The sequence below is a fragment of the Aquila chrysaetos genome, chromosome 7 (genome assembly GCF_900496995.4).
Source record: "Aquila chrysaetos chrysaetos chromosome 7, bAquChr1.4, whole genome shotgun sequence".
NCBI classification, from domain to species: domain Eukaryota; kingdom Metazoa; phylum Chordata; class Aves; order Accipitriformes; family Accipitridae; genus Aquila; species Aquila chrysaetos.
This window is the reverse complement of record NC_044010.1, coordinates 4277293-4292458: the sequence shown is the minus strand read 5'-3', so window position 1 is coordinate 4292458 and position 15166 is coordinate 4277293. Positions and strand designations below refer to the sequence as shown.

Here is a 15166-nt window from a genome sequence, read left to right as displayed (position 1 = left end):
GTTTCTAATTACAATGGTAACACTTCTCCCATTTGACAAGTCAGGAAGACAATTTGGCTCAACCAAGGAAGCTGGAGCATGGGTTATTGGAGAGCTACATCACCTTCCAAAATGGCTTGCTCCTGCCAGCTTGGAAAGAAAGGATGCTCTCATTGGCATTCTGTTATTTCAGCCTGTTCTTCCTTTGGGGCACTGATGGGGTAGCATTTTCAATGACAATGCAGCGGCAATGAAAATGCTGCTGTTGTCACTTTTGGCAAGAAAACGTTGTGGGCATATGCAGAATCATAGAAAATAAAGTTGAAAGAAACCACAAAGAACAATCTCTGCTTTCCTTCCGGGAGAAGACAAGATCATTTCAGTGTGTTCATCCAAACTTCTCTACAGGCAGAAGGACCTGAGCCATTTATTCCTGTGCTTTATTACTGTACCATTAGTAAAGGCTTCGTAATGTCTAACCAGATCCTCCTTCTGCTTAAGCCAATTACATATTGTCCTATCCCCCAGGAGACACAGCACCGATTATTACTTCAAAGCATGTTAAGGCCAATATGAATTTAACAGTAAACACTGGACTGTGAGTGAGGTGTCTAAAGACTGATGATACTTATGTACATCTGGATGGAAGCCAGAGCCTGGACAATTTTTAAGGGGTCTCCATGGACAGTATAAAGGGCTAAAAAACCTTACTGCAGAAAATTGTAATCCAATTTGCTTAGATGGAAGAGAAGGATGGGAGCTTTTTCCTGATGCCTGCAAAGATGTGTTTCTCTTACATCCAGAAGAATGTTAACTCAGATCCCTTAATAACATAGTCTGAACTATAATTTAATTGGTAAGCAATAGATTATATTTATATCTTAGTAAATTTAATCCTAAGTATCTGACTCCATTTGAATGCCAGAAAACTTTGAGTTCAGTGCTACCTAGCATCTTCTACAGTCTGAGTAGCAGAATGACCTCTATTGGTGTTCTTTTCCAGCATATCCCATGAAATGGTACCTCCAGTCTCCAAGGAAAAGGTCAGTGGGGAAAGGTTATGCCCAGAGCTAACACCACACCAAGCTAAAATCCACTCCTAATTCAAGAGCTGGGCTGGGGCTAACAAACTAGAGGGTACTACTCCATGCCATTCATGGTGAAGTGGATGAGATCTTCCAGTGACCCATTTCCAAAAGTCAGCCTCTGAAAAGCCAGCATCTCCTGCAGCTGACAATCCTATTTCTCCCTCTCCATTCTCTATGCCACAGATACTGTTCCTGTGTATTTAAATTTGTGTATTTCATATGTCCCCACACACATTCCTCTCCATTACATTAATTCTACAGTGTAGAATTGTTCACGTCTCTCAGGAACATGTATTTGGTGAAGAGAAGAGCATGGCTGTACTTCTCTCCTATGCCCCGCCAGCCTCCACCAATTTGTGAGAAACAGCTTGAACCAGAACTAGCATCTTTGTATTTAAAGAGACCTCAGTGGATTGTCTTCCAGGAATTGGATGTGGGAAGACTTTCTAGTCTCTCAGCTCCAAGAGAGCAGTGCCCAAGATTTAGGCACATTCTCATGGCCGGACAAGGGGTTTGTCACCATGCTATTCACTGCTGAGCCAAGACAGATCATCTAAAACAGCAACAAGGGCAAGGGAAGGGCAAAAAACCACAGAAGTCGACAAGAGTAATGCTTTGGATAAGTGTATCACTCTGTAATCAGTTCAACCCCATTTTTACTCTTAGACCCAGACCCTGTATATGTTCAGGTCCAAACATAGAACCCTCTTTATTTCCTTCTGAAAACACTAAACTTTAAAGTTCAGTGCGCAACCTCTGGAGTCAGCGCTCTCTTCTCCTGGTTCCTTCTCTAATGCCCTCTTTGACCACATCCCAAAAAACTTGCCAGTGTCCAACCTGCCCCCTTCCACCCACCATCTTAGAAGGTCACCCCTTCCTCGCCACTGGCTCCCTCTGGTCCCAGGAAAGCACATCGGGTCTGATTTCTGTAGGCAGCAGACCACTCCTGGTTCTGCAAAGAACAGTAGTTATTCAGAGTCAGGTGGAGTACACACTTGTCCAAGCCCTGCAGGTTAGGACGTTCATGAAAGTTAAGGTAAATTAACCAAAGATGTGAAATGAATGCACATGAATTAAAGCATGTTAAGCCCTGCATGGATATTTGGGGATAAAGTGACCTTGCTTTGCTTTTGTTTAATTGTCACCATAGTGAACTGAGGCCATTTTCCTTCTGTATCAGAGCACCCACACAGAGGTTTAATGCACTTCGACTTCTGCGCATTAACTCACACCTCACACTAATTTGTCTTAACTCCCCATGTAAACAAGCCCTCAGAGGACTGGTTTTTTCCTCTCTCATGTGACAGTTCACTTTATCACAAAGTGAAATGTGTTGGAGAAAACTATTTGCAGTGAATTTTCCCTCAGTTGCGCCTGCAGTGACATCTTTGCTGTGAATTGCTGCAGAACTTCTCCCTCTGCCTAAGCTTGTCTGCTTTTTTCCTCTTTAAAACACCTATATTGGAACAGCTTATAATTAGTAAAGCAGCATCCCTCTACCAGGCACATAGGGAACTGCTGGCCTGGTCTACAGGTGGGGTATGGGGGTGATCCAGGGAGATCAACTGGTGGGCTCTGGGCCACACAGGATATCTGCAGCTGAGCACAGAAATTGTCTAAACCCAGGCCTCTTTTGCCCCTGAAAATCTCTTTTCTCCTCCCCTCAGTGGATTCCTCCTCATTAGAAATAGTCGACGAGCTTCTTCAAACCTCAGGATGATGCCAGTTGTGTGGGAAAGAAAAAGAGAAAAATTACTGCCATCTGCATGACTCTCGTGCAGGGACAAATCTTTCCCTCTCCCCCTTTTTCTCCATCCCCCCTTTTCACTTAAGAGCAGTAGGAGACCTTCACATTAAGATACTGAACCCATCACAGTTGGAACAGACGAAGCCAGAGTGAGAAGGGAGGTGTTGGAGGCTGAGACAATGTATTTTTAGTCATTTCGATGAATTATGGAGACGTGAAGTTGATAATTTATTGAAGAAGGGAAACGGGGGACTCTATGTAAATGTTTTCAGATGAATAATTAATGTGGCTTTCTAGCATCAGGGGGTCTTTAATTAAAGCCTCTGTTAAACAAGGCAAGGCAGACAGGCCCGGCTCCTTGCAGCAGCTAATTGCACCTTTCCCATGTATAGCTACGATTCAGAGATGAAGCATCATTTGCATCAATAAAGAAGGACAGATCCTTCGTAGTGTGAGCGGCGGGAGGCTGTGGAGACCAGCTCAGTGACCCCAGGGCTGAGGGGGTTTGCATCACATTTTAAATTGGCTTGGCATACGGGCCAAATGAGGGGGTGCGGCAAAGCGAGGACAGAGGGGCTTTGAGGAATGCAGAAAGCCACTCACAACCGCCTGTGGATTACAGCCTCTTCAAGAAGGACCTACTGACAGGGTTATCCAGAGTTTTGCTGTCACTGCGTGATACATTTGCCTTCCAAAAGCCATGGAAGTACCATGCCTGCCTCCCTGTCCCATGGCAAAAGATGGGTTCCCAGCAGAGGGGAGCACAGCAATTAGGCAGCGTTCGCAGGGTGGACTGAAGAGGCAAACCTGTGCCTTCCCACTACCCAGCTGCTATCCTTATCCCCAGCATCCTCCACAGCACCACCCCCTCGGGTGAACATCACGCCTGGACTCTCCCTTCCTTCAGGGATTTCACAGCTGATGGGGAGAGGAGGGGATGAAGGTTCACTGTGGACTTCAGTCAGAACAGAGCATCCCCTCCCTCTGGTGCCACGTGATGGTGAGACAAAACTGAAGCCTTCTCCCTCGCAAGGGTTTGACCTCCCAGAAGGTCTATGATTATTTCTCAAGGGAAAGTATAAAACCATGATAGCTTCAGGAATTAGAATGGGGCAATTAAGGAATGACAGAAACAGCCCCGGTTAGTATCACTGAGGACCTTCCAGTATAATCCCAATTTTGGCTTCTTTAAAGCCCCAAGGAAGAGCAGGTAAGTTTCCAAACAGGAAACAAAGTCTCGTTTTCCTGGAGAACGTTCTCTAAATTAGACACAGATTAATTAGTTTTGACACCTTGGCAAAGAAGCAGTATCTCACATTTTTCAGTCATTTTTATCACCAGTAACATTCATAATAACATTATAAGGTGAGGAAGGAACAAGAAAGAGACAGCTGAAACTTTAATAGAAAGGGTTAAATCTAAAGTAGGCTAAACAGGTTCCCGAAGCAAATATTTCCAAACACAGAAGCTAATCACATCTTTCTTTCCTGCTTTCCCAAAGATGGGGCTGAAGGAGACCTCAGGGGGTTACCTAGTCCATGCTAGTCATCTGTGAAAGAGGTTTGCTTAACCTGCTACAGGTACCTCCCCACTTTCTGAAGCCATACTTGAGGCACTCCCTTTTGGCACTGAGCACAAAGACAACCTGGAGAGCATCCCCTCAAGAAGGGTCTCTCTGTTCACCGTGAACACCTCCGTTTTCAGGAAAGCACCAAACCTTCGGGATTGCAAGCATGCGTTTTCAGTTTGCCCACACCAATGCTCTTGACAGGTCTGAAATGCGCCTGCGAGCTTGGTGGAGGTTTACGGTTGTGTTTCGTGGTAGCAAGCACTGCAAGAAGGTTTTGGAGGATGCGCTCGGAGCCCCTGCAAGCAGCTACGAGGCTCTGCTGCTCTCTGCTGGGAAATGCTGGCGGAGCCCTAGCAAGAGGCCATACTGGGAGAAGAGCTGAATTTGCCAGTATGCTCTGGGCTTGGTCTCTGCACACAAACTCTCAGGGCTGCCTGTACAAAAGCAGACACCTTGCTGCAGTCTCCTCCTCAATGTTGCTGTCGGAAGCGGGCCCACGTCAAAGGTCGCTGGTGTAGGAGCAGTCTGGGCGCAAGTCAGCAGCCCCAGCGTTCCTCTTGCGTCCCAGCCCTCTCTACCTCATGCAGGAGCCAGCTTTCTCCACACCGCTTTGTTGCACTTACACCTGCTCTCCTCCCAGCCTGTAATGCAGTTTTACTTTCTCAACAACCCTCTGGACGGAGGGCAGAGCACTTACCCCACCGTACAGGTAAGGAACCAACATGCCGGGCAACCGCGCGACCACCCAGAGTCACAGGTCAGCACGTGGATGCGCAGAGATGTCTCTCCAAGGACCCCCGCCACTTCCTCGCAGCCTGGGTTTTTTTGATCGTTGCTCCATGCCGCAAAGCTGCTCTTTGCTCTCCAGACCTCAGGAAGGCTTTAGCTACATCTGGCTGCAACTGTGCAAAACGACAGGTCAGAAAGTCTCGGAGCCACAGCGTGCAGGGATGTGCGAGGCCACAGCCTCGGGTATCGGCCGGGCTGCGGCAGCCTCCTGGATCGCGTAGCAGGTGAGCTCGCCGCTCCGGCCAGCAACCTCAGCCCGGGAGAAAGCCCGAGCCCCGACAGCAGCTCCGGCATGAAGGAAGGGGACGAATTCCCCAGCCTGGTGCTGACCCTCTGCCCCTTTAAGCAATGACATTTAATTTTCCAATGTGTTTCATCTCATGCATCCTATTATGATTTTCAAGGACTGGATGAGGTGACAGGAGTTTAAGATGGGCATTTGCAGGATTTGGCTATCATATATATATATATATATATATATATTTACAGCTCAATAAAATAAGAAGAAATATTCAAAGTGAACAGAGTGTGGAAAGTGATTTGTTCCAACTCTTCACTGCGGACTTGCAAGAAACCAATCAAAGAGGCTCAGGAGTGGTTTGATTGTAATTTATTAACCCAAAAGGGGCCGCATTGTTAACCAACATTATTTATAGCGAACAGCTCAACCATCTCTACTGAACAACTGTGTGATACTGCAGGGACAAATACAATGAGTTACTACACAGATAGGACAAAACCAGCAGCAGATCTTTGTTACAGCTGTTAGAAAAAGCGTCCCCAGGAGACAGACACTGAATCTCTAATGGCTATCTTATTTCTCTGACAATTTATTTAAGTTTTAACTTAACAGCAGGAATGATAGCCACAGTTACATAGTGACTCCCAATAAAGGAGCGTATTGCTGATCTGCAGCTGGTGTTTTCTTATTTATTTCAAAGCCTTTAAGTTCCAGACTTAGCATATGGTGCCATATAAATAATGATATAATAATACGTTTTTGCTTTCCATGTGCCTGGATAGAAAAAAAGCCATGTGATTTATGTTACATGAGCATTGTATTCAAAGGCATTATTTTGCTCAGAATTTTTAATGCATTTAAAATGCATCTTCTCCTTTTTGTAATCTGTTCTTTTGAAAGAATAAACAGAGCAGTGATGTTTATTTAATGGAGTCATTCATCTTACTTCCTTGTACAAAATCCTAGCTTTCCAGCCCCAGCAGCCAGATCCCTGCAGTAGGCAGTGGGGCTGGAAATGGAGAGATCTGCTGTTAACCAATGAGGCACAGATGACAGGAAGACATGGGGCTCGAGATTTACCCACAGCAGGATGCTATTTGAAGCCAGCAGGCAGCTAAGAACTGCTTAGTCCGGTCCAGTAAAGGATGGAGAGGAGAAACCCATGGGAGAAGTTCTGCAGTGGAGAAAACAGCACTGGGATGGCTCAGCACACAGCTACGCATCCACACACAACTCAAAGCAGATGCCTACTTCAGTTAAAACTGTAACTGCAGTCACTAGAGCAAACACCCCCCCCCGAAGTATGACAGGGATGTAACAGTTTACAGCTTTCCTTTCAGACCCTCAATACACTACCTGTGTGAGCATTACAGCTGTGCAGAAATACCCAGCTGCAGGGCAGGGAAGATCTAACTCACACCTCAACTGTTCCTGGACGTTGCTGTCTTAGTTGCCAGACTGACTGGCAGCAAGACCTCATCAAGCAAAATCTTCTTCACAGCTACAAGGGTTGCAAATGTGAGTTTAAACATGCACAGATCACTGCAGAACACAGTATTTCTAAGGGGTGTAGAAGACAAACCAGTGAATATTCTGCCTACAAACTTAAGCCTGTTCCGTTGGTCCACAGCTCCTAGAGGAAACATGTCAGGGTCCACAAATCAAAGACTGACAATCCTGAGCACCAGGCAGTATACTGTACCCTCTCCCACCACGTGAGGACGGGATAATTAGTGGAGGTTGAAGAAGTCAGAGCCTGAAATCTCCCTGAGAGTCCACCCAACCAACTGCCTAAGACCCTTCAACAATTTTACAGATTTTACCCAGCACCTTTCAAGACCTTTCCAAGTAAACACAGACCAAAAAAAGCCCACACTCAAACAGCCAGGAGTCTCACGCTGTCCAGAACCATCACAGTCACATGGGAAAACGGGAGAGGCAAGATGGGCTCAGAGGAGTTGAGTAAGGACCTGGCATCCCCCAAGTGCAAACAGCAGTGCTCCAGTGCAAGATGGTCTGAGTGGTCAGCGTGGCTGAGGATACAGGCAACATGGTCATGAAGCTAGTACTGCAGCAGCAGGGAAGCTGTTTCTCTCAAAATGTCAGCGTAACCTGAAAAACACACACGAACTGAGCTGCTCTGAATGGAAGTGACATCTGTTAGTTTAGCACAGGTTTTGAAGTCCTGTATCTCCCTCCCTCTCACACCCCATCAATCCCCATGGCAGTTTCAGCCACTCATGTTTCAATCCCAGCTCTTGTCACACTGGAGCATGAACCAGAGCATTTCAGAGGCTGGTTACTGTGGTAACCCAGCACAGCTTTTATCTTTCCTCTTTCATCTCCTCCTGGCGGGGGGAAACTGGCAACATTTCTTTGCTTTTTCTGATGAAGTTCATCACGCAGCACACCGTGAGGACCCATGTAAAACTGAGCGGGAAAGTACCTCTCACATGAACGCACATGTAAATACTTCTCAGCGCTCTACTACCCTACTTCTTGCTTCCCCGCCTCTCTTTACAAGCGATTTGTGTCCTTTTTCACCTGACCCTCTGCGTACAGCTTGCCTCTGCCCCTCTCCTCCAGGCCTCCTCACTGCCATGGTGAGGGTCAAGAGCCGACGGGCTTTCTCGCGCAGCAGGGCCCAAAGCACACCGCCATTCAGCGTGAAGCGACTCAGCTCCCTGCAAAACGAAAGGCCGGTGGCAGGCTGGGTGACGGGGTGACCCCTCACGGCCTTCCCTCTGCCAAGGGAGACCCCCCCCCCCCGCTTCCACCAGGCCCCGGGCAGCCGCAGGTCCCCACAGAGGGCTCGCTGGCTGCTGACACGCACCCAGAGACCTCTCTAGTTCCCACCTAGGGGGGAAGAATAACGCGGGCGAGGGGGGGGGCGGCCCCCAGGCCCAGGCCCAGGCCGCGGCCCCTCACGGCCCCTCACAGCCCGGCGCTTCCGCCCTAATCCATGATGGCAGCCCGGCGCTCGCCGCCCACGTGACACGGGCGGCCCCGCCCACCGAGTCACGTGAGGGCGGCGGTTTCCCCGGCAACCTCCCCCGGCGTCTTCCGCCTCCTCTCCCGCCTACGGCGAGCGGCGAGCGGCACAAAAGGGCCGGCGGCGGTGGGAGGCGAAGCGCGACCCTGGCCTGTCATGGAGACTCGGGGGCCGGTGAGGCAGGATCCCGATCCCCGTTCCCATCCCGATCCCGGGTACCTCTTCCCCCATGCCGTCTCTGGCCGCACCAACCCGTGCTGCCCCGGAGAGCCCCATCCCGGCCTCCTGCACCCCCAGGCCACAAACCTGGGGGCAGCTGTCATGGCTTCCGCCTCCTCTGGCCCAGGGAGGGTTTGGGATGAGGGGGAGAAAGGGGACTAGGAGCGGGGGTGCGGGGCTTGGATACAGCAGAGTCCACAGCGAGCTGCTCAAGGGGGGAGATGGGTGAAGGCTGCCCAAATTTCAGCTGCTTGCTATCAGGGAGCAAGACCAGAGCTGCAGCAAGCGGGAAGATGAGCCGGGAGCTGAGGGCAACCACAGTGCAGGCCAGGCAGTGCCCTTAAGCAACAGGGCGCAGGCCCACAGCACTTGGGTGCAGGATAAGAGGGCTCAGCGACAGTCCCAAGCAGGGCAAGGCAATGAGTCAGGTCCAGGATCCATCCAAGGGGCTCCTATCCAGAGACAAAACTACCTACAGTATTGCACATAGAGTCCGCCTAGGAAAACCGGTCAGTAAGTGAGGATCAGGCACAGGTACACCTACTGCATCGCTCAGACCAGGTCTGAAGGCTTGGGCCTGAGCTTAAATGGGGTTCCTGGGCACACGGGCAGAAGGTGTGGGTGGGAGCAGTCACAGAAACCAAACCCTATTAGTGCATGCTCAAAGAGGGGCTGCAACATATGTGCAGAAGGATGCAGTAATGAGATGTACCTGGTTTGCGGGCCTACATGTTTAAAATATTCTTTGTTCTTTATTTGTTAAATATTTTAGCCTAATGAGCATTCAGAATCCGAAGTGGAGGAATCTAGTGTACCACCAGCTGCTGAACCATCTGAGGACCAGACACCTACAGTTGAATCCCCACCATCACTGGATGACTTACCTGGGGTTGAAACACCAGCATGTGCAGACCAGCCATCTGTAGCAGAATTGCTAGTGTCTGCAGACCAGCTGGTTGTGGAGAAACCACCAGGTTCTGAGGGCCAGTTACCTGTCGTTGAATTTCCCACGTCCAGGGAAAACTCACGTGGGATTGCATCACCTGTGGGCGAACTGCCAGGTTTCAAAGTCAAGATGTACATGTCTGACTCCGCACAGGCTGGTGGTAAAACATCTGAGGCTGGGTCATCAGCAGCTATAGTCAAGCCGACAGAGACTACATGTGAAATATTGGAGCAGCCAATGGTGTATGAAGACCCCTTTGAAGTCTCCGTTAAGTACATGGAGAAACATAATATTCTGCAGATATTTCAGGTGAAATATCTCTTCCCCTTCTCTGTCCAGAGGCTTGCTTGAGAAGCTGGGCCTAAAGTTAGCTTGGATGAAATTATCCCTTCCCTGGATCCCTCCTTGTCCTATGCTTTCTTAAGTGTAAACTTGAGAAAAGCAGTATAAAAGGACCTTTGATCATCTTTGGGGATTGAAAGAGGTGCTTGCTTTTTAAAGTGCAGCTAGTGTTGGAGCAGAAAGTGCAGCCACCCATCTACCCAAGGATCAATACTTCTTTCCTTCTGTCTGTCTCTGTCTCAGGAGATCACAGAAAAACTGGTGTACCAGAAGCCCGAGGACCCCTTGCAGTTCATGTTGCTGCAGGTATGGTGTCTTGCTGGGGCTCAGCGGGGACTGTCTGTTAGGGCCACAGCAGAAAGCCAGCTTTGCTGAGCACACCAGAAACATCATCAACCCATGATTATTTCTCTCACTGTGTGTCTGCTCACTTGGGAGGAGGAGAAGCACGGGGCAGGAGCAGAGTGTCCAGGGTGCAAGGGACCACACGTGCTCTAAAAGGAGAGGGAGGAGAGGTATGGGAGGATGGGTGTGTGGAAGAGCCGGGTGTGGGGGGAGAATGGGGTGGATGTGCCCTGGAGGACTGTTGTCTGAGAGGTGAGGGAAGCTCAGGGACAGAAATAAGGCCCCTCTGCATTCCTGTGACCCTTCTCCAGCTCCCTCTATCTCACACTGGATAGCAACACTCTTCCTGCCCACACACCCCTATTCAGGAGAGCTATCTCTGCTGAGCCTGCAAGGTATTAAAACACAGGAAATTCAAAGTCAGTGGAGTGAGGCGATGGTTTAGGAGTGAGTTAGAAGTGTGGGGAGCTCCTTGGGGAAAGGAGGAGGTTAGAGGAAAGAAAGCAGACGGAGGAAGAGAGAGTCTTTTCCTTCACTGCCTTCTAGTCAGTCAGGGGAAGCACCACCTTTGTGATTTGCTGCTGGGTTTGTGTCGTACTGAATACAGAACTTGCAGAGGAATGGCAAGGTCAGTTCTGGGCACCAGTGGTAAGGAAATAGGCCCCCAAATGACCCTTTTCCTTTTCCTTTTGCCCAGGTGCAGTCTATGATAAATGCCAGGCAGGCAGAAATGGAGGGAATATTGGAGGAGAACGAAGATGCGAAGGTGTTTCTGGAAGAGATCCTGTACACTCCTTTTCGTCCCTGCTGACCTTGCTCTTGCAGTATGGCAAGGGGCCTTCACAACACCGTGCTTTTGTAGTCATTGGCAGTAACTTGGAACAGGCCTGATTGTATCTCTGTTTCCTGATTTTTCTGTTCTGTACTCTTGTGCTTCCGCTTGGGTTTAAATCCTGCAGCCAAGTTTGGATGCACAAACTCAAATCTTAAAGTGTGCATGGACCTGCATGCACGTATGGCACATCTTGAAGAGGCACGTCTGCTGAACTCCTATGCAGTCTCTGCATACAAATACATAAATCCCACATTTAGGCCACCCCTAGACTCTGTTTCTCTGTACAGAGAAGCCTCACAGCTCAGACAATGCAAGGACAAAAGCAAGTAGAATTAAAAAGCAGCCCTGGGCAACCCACGGTCCTCTCTTTTTTTTCATGCTGCATTGGTGGCTTACTGTCTCCAGCTGTGCAGCAGCACCAATGTCCATCTAATACTTTGAGAGGCTAGGTCTGTGGCCTTTCTGCTGCCCCCAGAGCTCCCCTGAAGCAAGAAGCTGTCTCTCTGCCTCTTACACACACTGGGCGCAGCTGTCTTGCCCTTAACCATCCCTGCTGGGTTCCAATCACTCTGTTTTTTGGGGTTGTCCTGCTTGTATCATTGCAAGTATAGTGTATATTTTGATAAACAGAACAGTAAAGCAAGAGTTGCATGCACCCTCTACAGCTTCAGAAGACGGCACTCAGGAATATGGGAGGTGAATAAAACTAAACAAACCAAAAACAAGCACTGGTAGCCCAGGAAATTCAGAGTCAAGGTACACTTTGCAAGCAGTCATTTGAACTGCTTTTGACTCTCAAAACACTTAGGATCCTCGTTTTCATACTATCTAAGTGTCTGTTTCCACCCTGTAAAGAAAGTTTGTCTTTCTTGTCTCTTGCCTAAAGGTTATTGAAAATGTGCAACGGAGCATACTGTTATTCTGGCTTCATTTCATGTGTATGTGCTGATGCCAGAAAGTTTTTTGTCAATACAGACTTTTCTCTTTTTTAGGCAAGTGCTCTAATTTCCTGATGGATGGTAGTGTATTCCCAAATGACTGTCTCTATGGCTATGAAGAGAGCATCATAGAAACTTATCTTCCATCTATCTATTTTCAGCTAAAAGTCTGATGATTAGGTTGTATGATACTCCACAGCAGAGTGTGGGCCCAAAAAGTTTGGGAATAACAGAGGCAAGTATTTGGCATACAAAATCAGTGTCTGAGATGAGTTGCCTTTCTATCCAAGACTCTCAGAAAAGATCAATTAACTCATGTGCTTCCAGGTTAAATGCAGGTAACCACCCCTGTCATTCATAGGGCAGGAAGGTTTTAAAGGTATTGTGAGCCTAAAGGTGGCTCAAGATTCAGGTAAAATCTTCATGGCTTTTATAAGAGGTTTGATGTAGACTTTAGGCATCTAGGTCCCACTGAAGCACTGAGATGCTTTTGAAAACCCTACTTATCTTCAGCGACTGGAAGAATTGGACACTTAATGAAACAGAGAGAGCAATTGTTTTTCAGCCTGATAAATACTTGATCAAGAATTTGTAACTGGCCCTATACATACGTGCCCTGTGAATGTAAGGGAAGTGCTAATGCACCTCTGTGAAACAGGCAATGAATGGAAGATTAAGATACCGTTGAAACCTTTTCATCTCTGTGGCCACTTGTCAGCATGTTTTCCCAAGAGGTGGAGATGTTGGCATGTCTTTGAATTTTGCTGTAGAACAGCATTAGGGTGCTTTGGGAACAGCTTTAGCTGTGAATTTCCTAGGTTTCTATTATTTGTGTATTGTATTTTGTTCTCTTTTACTTATGAAAAACTTTTGAGTTGTAATATGTTCGCAGACTATAAGTGTATGCCCTCAACTTCATGTCAGGATTAAGGGAGTTATGCAAGGAAAGATCCTTTATTTCTCTTTCAGATAAGTTAAAGTGAACTGGAAAGCAGTCTTTTTATGGATGACAAAAGTTTTGCAAGAGAGGCCCTACTCAGTGTTCCTCAGCAATATCAGGGCCAAAATTTTCCTTTGGTGGCCTAGCCACATGATCTCATGCTACCAAAGTTGCTGCATGGTAGCAAGAAGTCCTCTCCGGTGCGTGTAAGAGAGAGCACCTGTCTTTTCTGTTTCTTAGGATCAAGGTCCCCCTCCTTTCAGGAGCAGCAGTCATATAGAAATGAATGGGGCTGCACTCAGGACAGCTGCGTGGGCCTGCAGTTGGCTTGTGTAGATGGTAAGAGACTGTGGAAGGCAGTAGGCCAAGGACAACCCGTCAGCTTTCACAGACTTAGAGGGGAATTGATCAGCTCTGAGCAAGGGCTTTGACCAGAAATCTTGGAAAACCCATCATGAACCATCTGCGGAGAAATGTCACTTCCTTCTCCTCAAGCCTCTCAGATGATTGCATTCTATTCTGAACTGCATTTTTTCAAGGAGAAAAGTCCAGGAACTTAGTTTTATGAAAACAAAAAAGCATCCTCCAGAAGGTGTGCAGATTATTGTGTTCAGGCTGGTGCAACACAGTTGTCCTTTTTGATTTGCTTCAGAGTTTTGCTGAAAAATACACCTTAGATCTAGAAAAATTCTACCTCACATTAAGGCACTAATGCACCTCTGCTGTTTGTGTGTGTGAAGGCTTTTTTGTGGCGAAGAAAAGGAGAAAAGTTAGATTTAAAATGGAAACATTCATTGTAGTCTGAATTCCAGAGTGCCTGTCCCTTTTCCATAATGTCTTTCCCAAACCATCAGATCCATGTTTCTTCTTCATTAAGTGGACATTTATCAACATGACATTAAACTGTCGTTACATTTCTTGCCTTGGGTGCTCTGAAGGAATTAGCAGTTCATTGTGTGTAACCGAAACTATTCCATATAAGTCCTTATAGCACGCTAGTCACTGTATATTTGAATGCCCTCCAGTAGTGTGCTAAGCAACGTGACTAACATCTGTTGTTTGCTCTTTCTCCTCTCCACGAGAGATATGCCTGTGCACTGAAGTGCATTCTTTTTAGAAAAGTGTTTTGGTTTTTTACCCGCACCTGTGTATTTCTGAGTGCTTCTAATGGATAGGAATAGGTCATGGAGTGGAAGGCGGTGAGGTTGGAGAGAACTTTGTAGTTCGCAAGGGTGTTTCCTCCATAGTTTGAGCTGGGCACCGAGAAAGTGCCGTATTCTCACAGCTGAGATTTTTTGCTGGTCCGTGGACCGGCCTAGGAGTATGACATCCAGTTCAGCTGCCAAATAGCATGACCGTTTTTGCTGTGAACCTTGTAATCCCCCAGAAGCAGGATGTGGAGGGGCCAGCCAGAAAGAAATTGTACACACCTTGAAATAGGTGTCTTGGATCAAAATATCAGATTCTTTTCTGCCATCTTTGTAATGAACTTAAAATTACTCACACGCCCCAAGCGATACTAAAGTTGCTTGTGTACTGCCTCTTAACCAATTAAAAAAAAAAAAACCCATAACGTTGTAACTGGTGATTAAAGGTCCTTTGAAAAGTTCACACAGACTCTGCTCCACTTCTTAGTTAGGCGGAGGGCACAAGCAGAATAGCTTTTCAATGGCCAGCTACTTATAGCATGAGACATTTCATTGTGACTCACTGGATATGAATCATTCCTACATAACACCAACCTTAAGCTAGTTTAATGGCATTGATTTAAAAGTTTCACAATGATGTGAAACTCCAAGTAGGCAGCATCAGCTATTCAGGGCTGCATGTCTGAAATGAAAGAAATTAACCTCTGGGTAAAACCCAACAAAGAGCTTAGCTCAAGAGAGAGCTCAAGCTGAAGACTGGAGAATGTGGGAGCACTTAGAAAGGGAATATACCAGGGCAAATTGATCAAACCCTGTCTGACATGTCCTCAGGTTGTATTCAAGGGAAAGCTTCTCTTGACCATTCATTCAGCCAGATGAAATGCAGAAGAAGAAACATTCCCTTAAGGCCAGGCATCAATATCCATGGCTGCATTCCTTTTTTGGGACTGCCTTCATGGACATCTTTGATGTAGCAGCATCACTAAAAGTTCATGGCCATGCCTCAAGATACACAAATGAAAAGGGGAACTGCGAGTTGTTGGGGTG

At 47.3% G+C, this 15166-nt stretch overlaps 1 protein-coding gene and 1 long non-coding RNA gene across 3 annotated transcripts; one reads left to right on the top strand and one right to left on the bottom strand.

The window, feature by feature from the left end:
• Positions 1-5768: 5768 nt before the first annotated feature.
• LOC115344081 lies at positions 5769-8382 on the bottom strand. 2 transcript variants are annotated; one of them, XR_003924407.2, is made up of 3 exons: positions 8248-8382; positions 7959-8098; positions 5769-7526 (listed from the first exon to the last, which is right to left on the bottom strand). It is a non-coding gene; the product is annotated as an uncharacterized LOC115344081 (long non-coding RNA). The 2 variants fall into 2 exon arrangements; XR_003924406.2 differs by having other exon boundaries at positions 8271-8382.
• Positions 8383-8459: 77 nt separating this feature from the next.
• Positions 8460-14580, top strand: TEX55 (testis expressed 55). The gene is made up of 5 exons (XM_030020918.2): positions 8460-8580; positions 8891-8894; positions 9396-9880; positions 10157-10219; positions 10956-14580. Exons 1-5 carry the CDS (start codon positions 8563-8565, stop codon positions 11067-11069), a joined length of 684 nt encoding a protein of 227 aa, XP_029876778.1. The 5' UTR covers positions 8460-8562; the 3' UTR covers positions 11070-14580.
• Positions 14581-15166: the final 586 nt, after the last annotated feature.